Source organism: Halichoerus grypus, chromosome 7 (assembly GCF_964656455.1).
Source record: "Halichoerus grypus chromosome 7, mHalGry1.hap1.1, whole genome shotgun sequence".
In the NCBI taxonomy this organism is placed as follows: Eukaryota; Metazoa; Chordata; class Mammalia; order Carnivora; family Phocidae; genus Halichoerus; species Halichoerus grypus.
Genome location: NC_135718.1, coordinates 26081885 through 26090216, shown reverse-complemented (window position 1 = coordinate 26090216; position 8332 = coordinate 26081885). Strand labels below are relative to the sequence as shown.

The following is an 8332-nucleotide window of genomic DNA, read 5'->3' as shown; positions in this document are numbered from 1 at the left end:
CTGGCCTTGGGAATGACTTCCACCCCAGACCGTCTTTGAGGCTGGCCATGCTGTGGCCTCACCTGCACAACTTCGTCCAAAAAAAAAAAAAAAAGCTGGGGACTGAGGGCGGGGGTGGGGGGCGGGGGGGGCAGTGGCCCCTTCGGTCTGCTCCAATGCTTTGGTGGGTTGGGGAAGGGCCACCTCCCAGGATAAGAAGGCAGCTGGCCTCCTGGGACCCACTAGCCACTGAACAGTCTCTTATTCACACTCTGAAAACCCCTGAGCTCAGGCACCGGAACAGAGTTCAATTCAGGAGCCGAGTGTTGCTCTGGCCGGCTTTCCCACGTCGAAGCTGAAGCTGGGGAGTTCTTTGGGCTCGGGGAGACAAGCTCTTTTTGCCCTTCTTCTCCACTCCACCCTCAGAGGCCCATTTTGCTGAACAGAGGCAGAGGACACAGCCGCGGGGGGGACTCTGGCCCCCGTGGGCATGGCCCCAGCAATCATACACACCCACGTTCTTCCCAGCAGCCACCCCTCTCCACCCACGAGCATCCCACCCCACCAAGCCGCCAGCGCTGTAAAAATTGATCTCTTCTAAAAATCGATCGGCCAGCCTTTTCTCCGTGGGGCAGGTTTGTGGTAGAGCCGCACTTATTTTTAAAGTCTGATAGCGGCGGCCTATTGTGATCATTTAAACAGAATTCTTTGAGCTTTAGAAATCCCTTCTATTGGACGGCCATGGAGAAGCTAGCTAATCTCAGAGTCGGAGGCTCACTGCTTCACTGAACTGGAGAAAGCCTGTTTACGCTAGCCTGAGCCCTCGATGGGAGAGGGCTTTTTAAGGACCTTGTAATTTTTCTGGAATTAAACCTCCCACCTCTCCTTACATTCCAGATGTCATTACAGTCAAAAGTCATAAGAATTTGCTTCCCTGTGTGGCTGGCCAGGGGGGTGGGGGGGCGGGGACGAGGTATGTTTCTGTGGTGACTTGTTTGCAAGAAAGGTTTTCCCCCACCCCTCTCTCCAAAGGGTGAGGATTACATACACAGTCTCCTACCTGCATGACAAGATGGTTTAATCATCTGCTATCCGCCCTCCCCCCCCCCCCCAGGCCGCTTCCCACCCTAGCTTGGTTGGTGATGGTAAAAATCACTGCCCAGCACCAGCAAACACTGTGGTTTCAGAACCATGGGGGGGAAGGGGGGTGGGTAGGGAGGAATGTAAGGGACAGGTCAGGAAATAAATGAATGCAGCATAAGCTGCTTCTTCCTCTTTTCCTTTCTTCTTTTCTTTTTTTTTCTGAAAGAAAAAAAGCCCACTGGAATTGTCTAAACTGCAATGTAATCTCTTGCTCATTTAAAAGATCTCATTTTCTAATCATGTGCTTTGAGACATTTAATACTATTTCAATTATGCAGAGGAAATAATATAATTCCTTTATTTGAAAAATGATACTGAACCTCAGAGATCAGTTAAATCTACTGCTGGAATGGGGATTCTTTTTAAACTGTGTTGTTCCCTCTCTTCAAACAGCTGTAGCTATACACAGATGGAAAAACATTTGGTCAGAAAGCAGCAAATTAGTGTTTTTCAGGACAGAATTCAGCTCCCGCAGCTCCTGCGTCTCTCCGTTCGGCTAGATTTTATTTCTTCTTTGCATTGACATTTTTGCAGACCCAGTTCATGCCGTCCTTTGAGGGAAATGGGCAGAGAAAGGCAGTGTTAGTTGTAAGAAAAGCACCACACACTCAAGCCCGGGGAAGGGGGGGGGGTCCGGGTCCTCCCTCCCCAACCTCAAGCTCCAGGGAGTTTGCTTGCCCCAGGGGCCCACCTGGGTGACCAGGGACAGTGGCCTCCTGGGGAGGAGAAGGGGGGGCCTCTGAAAGCACAGGAGGGAGATGGGAGGGGGAGTGCCCAGTGTCTGAACTTGAGATGGATCCTCAGGAACTCCCTCTGAAAAAATAAACACATCTGCCTGGATCCAAGGCCTGATTGAAGAGCTATCAGAGATTCCAGCCATTTTTGGCTTTTTCTAAAAGCTGACCTTTGCCAGGGCATTAAATTCAATAAGCCACCCTTCTGGTGCCCCAGTGTGTTTACAGTGTGACAGTGTACACTTGGGTTAAATTAAATTTTTTTGGAAAAACAAACCAACTGTAGTGTGTGTTACTAGACACACACTGGGGCAATGTGCATTTATTTCTCTTCGAGCAGCACTACACATAGGTTTCAAAGGGCTGGTCTGATTCTTGCAGCTTTAAGCACTACCAAGCTGAGGGACTGGGGAGAAGGTTCCCTTAAAGGCACAGTGACCTTGAAAGTGTCCTCTCTTAGAAGGCTGGAGAGGGACAGGGGTAAAAACCATACAACGCCTACAGCCACCTGGCAGGCAGCATGATTTCCCATGGATGCCAGGCCTGCCAGAGATGACCTCCTTTTCAACCCCCTCTGGAGCCATCCCTGAATGCTCTCCCCTTCCCCAGAGTCTCTCCGACCTTCAGGGGTGTGCGGAGTTCCCTCAGAAGCCCGGAACAAAATCAAAGGAGGCTCCGGCAATGAATCCCTTTCCTCTGGCATCTGTAACACATACTCGCTGAGGTCCCGGTCACATTTGCACATCTCAGGGCATACATGACATGCAGAGCCCGCATTTCCTGTGACCATGGAGCTAGCAGTTGAACCTGAACAGCTGAGACAGCTTAAAGTAATAAATATCAGCTGACACCCTTGGCCGTTCAGAGCATTAATCCCATAAACAATACATCACTGCAAAACAACCAGCAAGCATCCTATCTCCTGGCTAATCTGACCATAACCTGAATTTACAGTGATTAAAACTCTTGTCAGTTGCCATCAGAGCACTTGGGCGGGAGAACCAGGTAATCTGTTGGCTGTCCCAGGGCAGACCTTAGGGCGTTTGCCAAGATGTGGCTGGCCACCGCCCGAAGCCCAAAGGCGGACAGCACCTGGCAACAGTGGGGGCAAGGGTGGGGGGATGCCGAGGTGGGAGAAAGGTGTACTCCAAATGCGTCTCCAGTTACAATTGGGTCAGCTCCTTACTGTGAGAAGCTGAGGCCAATTTTAAGACCATTTTATGAAAAGGATTAATTTAAAGAGAAGCATGTTTAATTTTAGTAGCTAATTGGTTTCCAGGAAAAAAAAAAGATCACCTGCCAGGAGACAAAAAAGATTTTACAAATAAAAGAGGGATGAATAAGATAACCATCTTCTCTTTGCCTTCGAAGCTGAACAGCTCAGCACTTGTGTAGCACGTTCCACCTTCAGGAACCCGTACAAACGCTATCAAAGGTGTGCACCTTCATATTTTCTCCTCTAAAGAGACTTGCAGATTTTATCAAATCATCTTCTCAGAGAAATCAAGAACTGTTTTCCCACACTACACGAATGGCAATTTTTCCTCTTGTTTTATGGCTGATTATGGGGGGGGGGTTCTTTTATTATATGTAACTGAACATGAATGCAGTCAAAGAGATAGGAAAAATATTTACTCAGCTGCAGGAACCCAAAGCAGAATGCGGAGGGTGAGGGGCAGCCTCTCCCTGGGTATCTGTTATGGAGGTGGAGGGGATTTCAAGCAGGGAGCCCTGCCGCGAGGCAGTGTCGTCCAGATGTCTGCGAGGGCCCGGGGTGGCAAAGCCCTTCCGGCCACAGTCTTGCCGACAGAGGGCGCTCAGAGGTCAGGCCCCAGCGGCTGACCTGCGGCCCCCGGGCCTCCACAGCTGCGGCCCGGAACCTGAAGGGGTGCGGGCAGCACGCGGAGATGGAATCGGGACAAAGCCGTGTGGCTGCTCTGGCGCTCGGGGGCTGCCCCGGTTTCAAGTGTCTGGAGGTTGGGGAACGGTCCTTTCCTGTCATTACCCAGAGGAGAACCTGAGCTGGAGGGAAGAGGTGTCAGGGAGGCCATGGTTCACGGGGTGATGCCTCTTCAGTCAAAGCAGGGACAAGCTGTGCCAAGTTGCCCCCTGCAGAGGAAAGGCAGTGGTGTCGCCCAGGAGCCCTGACAGGAGGGTCCGGGTCCGACTGGCCTGAGGAGGCGTTTACAGAACCTAGCCTGGTATCACGCCATCTGGCCTCCAGCAGACTCGAAATTTCTATCTTTGAAATGAATCCTTGTCACAACGCTGTGAAGTAGGTACTATTCTAATTTCCACGGCCCGGAGGAGGAAATGGGGCGCCAGGGCCGTGGGAGGCAGAGGCAGGCCGTGAACGCAGGCTCCCCAGGCAGCCCCACTTCTCAGGGAATGCCGCCGCCTGAGACAGGGTGCGGGTCACCCTGCAGCTGCGAAAGGGAGCGGTCCAGGCTCTGCGTGCTTAGGACTTCCGGCTGGCCCGGGGCCGGGCCCGGGCGGGACCCCCAGCCAAGCACCCTGCACGGCTCTGCTGCCGCCCGGGAGCGGTCAGAGGCTGGTTTTGGTCACTTAACTCTCAAGCTTCCCGCGCTGCGTGTGGAAGCCTGCGCACCTCCCCTGCCGCGAGCCCAGCCCATGGGCCATCTGCCAGACCAGTGCCGGCGGCGGCCGCCCGGCGCTCAGCGGCAACGAGCCCAGGGACCTTCTGCTCCCCGTGTTTGCGCCAGTGCACCCCACGGCCCTTGCCTGAATTTGGAGAGGCCATGTTTTTTTAAAACAGATGACTGAGGAAAGGTGATTGTCTACTTGAAGTAGGTTACTGCTCTGCCTCCAGATGAGGAAATGAACTCATAGGTTTGTTGAATGGTTGAACCTTTATTGTTAAAAACTGGTTTGACCAAATTTCTGCACATTTGATCTCTGTCATGGGATGACAGTCTTAGGGCATGGGTAGTCCTCCCCGGCACCTCCTCCTGACCAACCTTGCTGAAACCCAATTGGAACTGATTAGCTTCAATTCAATAATAGAGACTAAAGAGAGTCCTTGAACCTCAAATACTGAGCTTTGTTTAGCATCATGGAAAGGAAAAAAAATTTACATTTTACTATGTCATGATATTATTCCCTATGTTAAACACTGGGAAAAATACAAGGCTGCCCCTAACCATCTAGGTGGAAACGTAGGAGTTCTGGACCCCTATGCTCCAAGACTGAAGGTGCAATGCCCCTTTCTTTCTTTTTTTGAATTTTATTTATTTATTTGAGAGAGAAAGAGAGTGCGCACACACAAGCGGGGGTGGGGCAGCAAAGGGAGAGGGAGAAGCAGGCTCCCCACTGAGCAAGGAGCCCAAGGTGGGGCTCCATCCCAGGACCCCGGGATCATGACCTGAGCCGAAGGCAGACGCTTAACTGACTGAGCCCCCCAGGTGCCGCGCGATGCCCCTTTCTGTGGGAAGAGTGACTGCACTGCTCCTTTGAACTTGTTCTTTCTACCATGCATCCGTCACTGCCTGATGGTTGGAAGGAAGCAGTAGCAGCTATGGTTGGGTGGGCCTGGTTTTTAACGTCAGGAGGACTACACCGTCACATCAGTAATTGCTTTAAGATGACGAGGAGCTCAGACCCCTGCTGAGCATCACAGCCTATCCCGTCGTGCCACAGGGCCCCAAGGGCCAAGGAGCAGCTTGATGTAGCGTACATAAAATACTGCTCACTATTAATATTTTTTTTCTGGTGACAAAGGTACCGCACCAGAGAGGTAGCAAAATCACATGTTCCAAGTTTGCTTTCTTGGTCTGTAGAGAGGTTTGAAAATTTAAAAATAGCCCTGAGGTCTGACTTGTAGATAGGCAGTTCCATGTACACTTGGAGTCAAAAATAACTGACGTCAGGCCTTAGAAAGGAGGGATAAATGTCATTTTTAAAAATATTGAAATTCTGTTGGCTTATTAAGGGCAAAGTCCTCTAGATCAAGGTTAAAAAAAGAAACAAAACCCAGAAACTTGGCCAGTGAACGTTTAGTGGCCATGTGCAAAGCGCTCTGAAAGACAGCTCCCACATCAGGCGGGGCTTAGGTTGCTGGTGGTCCTTTCTATGTCTGAGACGACTGTGAGCCCGATTGCTCCTGTTTGGAGCAGGAAGATCGGGGATGTGGGAGAGATGTGGGAGAGATGGTGAGCATCAGGTGGAGGGCATGGAGAGCAATCCGCAGGAAAACCTGCGAGCTCAAAGCTACCGGTGTAGGCAGGACTCCATGATGACTGAGGCTAGAGGCCAGGCTGAAACTGCTGATTTCTGCTTTGAAAGGAAATTCTAATCCAGTATAATTTCAATTAAACACACACGGCATTGTAGAAAGCGAATATCCGCAACCACCTGAAACTACAAGAGCAGAGGAGAGCCATGCTTCAGGGTTCCAGTTCAGGTTTGTAGGTGGAAGAGGGATCAATTCCTCTACCTTTCTCTGGCTCCAAGCCAGATCCTCTGTTCACCATTTTCTAGACATGCAGGGGAAAGAAGAGCGGCTGGAGCTAGATGCTATGCCCTTGGGCAGGGGGGCCCGGAGGGCGGCTGCCACCGTGCATCTGTAAAGCAGTGTGGCCGAGGGGCTGCAGGTTTCCCAGCCCAGACATAGTTCAGTTTCTCCTCTCTCTGCATTCGGCTACTTGACATAACTGGGTCTCTTCTGATCACTCCTCTGGACTGTGGGCCTCTCAGCAGGACAGAGTTTCCAAGATTGATGTTCTCCTTCAGCTTCTAGTGCCCTTTACCTAAGCTCTGCTCTTGACAGTTTCCCATGAAAACTGCTTTAATCACATGATGGCCCGGCCTCCTCATCACCATCAATCAGGCAAAGAAAGACCTGTTCTGAACTTTCCTGAAGCCCCCAAAAGTCCATTTCCATACCCAGAGCAGGGGCTCATATTTATTTGCCTTCAGAATATCAGGTAGAACAAGAACCTCAAATCATTCCCAGGAATCACTAACCTTCTTCATCTCAAATCATGTGTTGGAGCTACTCCGCTAAGGAGAAGCGATGTATCTGCCCTATCAGTCCTGGGGGTTTGGCTCACCATCTAGCGGACCCGAGCCTGCTGCTCAGCTCCCCCACCGGAGGGTGTTACTTATCGGTAGGAGACAGGTCTCACAAATGCATTTAAGATGAAACACATATACTCAAACACAATGTAAATAGGGACACTGTCTTTGAACACCTGAAACTGTAACAGAAATCCCAGGTCTTTTTAAAAAATCTTGGTACATTTTCTCTCAGGGTCATTAGAGCTGCGGTGCCAGATGTTCCTTGCCCCATTTCATGTCTGATCATTTTGGTAGGTTTGCCCATTACTGACCAGCTTTCAGGGGGCGGTGGGTGGAAGAGTGGGAGGATGAAATAGGAATAAGGGCATTTTAGTAATTATTACACAGTATCCATGCCTGAAAGTGATCTTATGGACATTTTTCTAGTGACGTCTTTCATTTTGAGGAATACTTAAAGCCTTAATTAATCAGAATCATTAAAGGCCTACACTTGAACTAAGCAATGCAGGAAAAGAATTCCAAGTAAGTGACTCTTTTTAAAGTGAAAACCAAGAAACTGGCTGAGTGGGCAGGAGCTGAGGTCAGAGGCATTACCTGAGGGAGGGACATGGTCAATCAGTGCCTCACAATGAAAAAAGCATTTCCATAGAGAACTCCCTGACCTTTCTCCAGTCCCCAAAGGTTACCATTAAAGGACAATAGACAGCAGATTCCCTTCTTAATTAACATTTTTATTAAATAACCCATTTCAAATAATGGTTAAATTCTCTAAATTTATATCATTCTATTAACCATAATCTAATCTCATTAACCTTGAAATCCCAGTCTTAACTACCCAATTCTATACACCATGGTACTATCTACTAAACTAATTAAGTGACCTTCAAACTATTTCTCCTCCATATAAAATCATTATTTTTCTTGTTCACAGTTCTTTGTTATACCTCTCTTGATATCATTTCCTGTGAACCTCGTTGCTGAAGGTCCCTGATCTGAGAAGAACATTCTGCACAAAATCAAACCACATATGACATCTCACTTGATTCAAACTGGTTGATTTTAAAGCCCTCCCTTGCCTAACCCCACCCTCAGTCTGATAGCTCACTGCCTCTTTTTTGGCATAAAGATCCTGTGACTTGAAGGGAACTCCACTTCCATGGTGGGTGACACAGCCACGAACACCGAGCTCTCTACCCTCCTAATCTCTGCCTGACTGGAGAGGGGCAGTGGGGGGAGTGGGGGCTGGGCAATGAGGAGTGCTCCCTCCCAACCTCCAGGCTCCTCTGAAGAAGCAAGCACCCTTGACTTGAATGCCAATACTCTAAATACTGATTCTAGATAACTCTAGCCCTCCTTTTGACATCCCTAAGGCTGGCTGAAGAAAACAAGAGCCTCACTGCTAATTCCAGCTTTGCTTTTTCTTCCTTTCAACACTCTGG

At 49.6% G+C, this 8332-nt stretch overlaps 1 protein-coding gene across 1 annotated transcript in view; it reads right to left on the bottom strand.

Annotated features, from left to right (window-relative positions):
- Positions 1-1392: 1392 nt before the first annotated feature.
- The window catches only part of ARL3 (ARF like GTPase 3), a 33540-nt gene continuing 26600 nt past the window's right edge, over positions 1393-8332 (bottom strand). Inside the window, exon 6 of the mRNA XM_036086714.2 lies at positions 1393-1673. Within this exon, the coding sequence (XP_035942607.1) occupies positions 1626-1673 (48 nt within the window). The 3' untranslated portion in view covers positions 1393-1625. The remainder of the gene's footprint in view (positions 1674-8332) is intronic.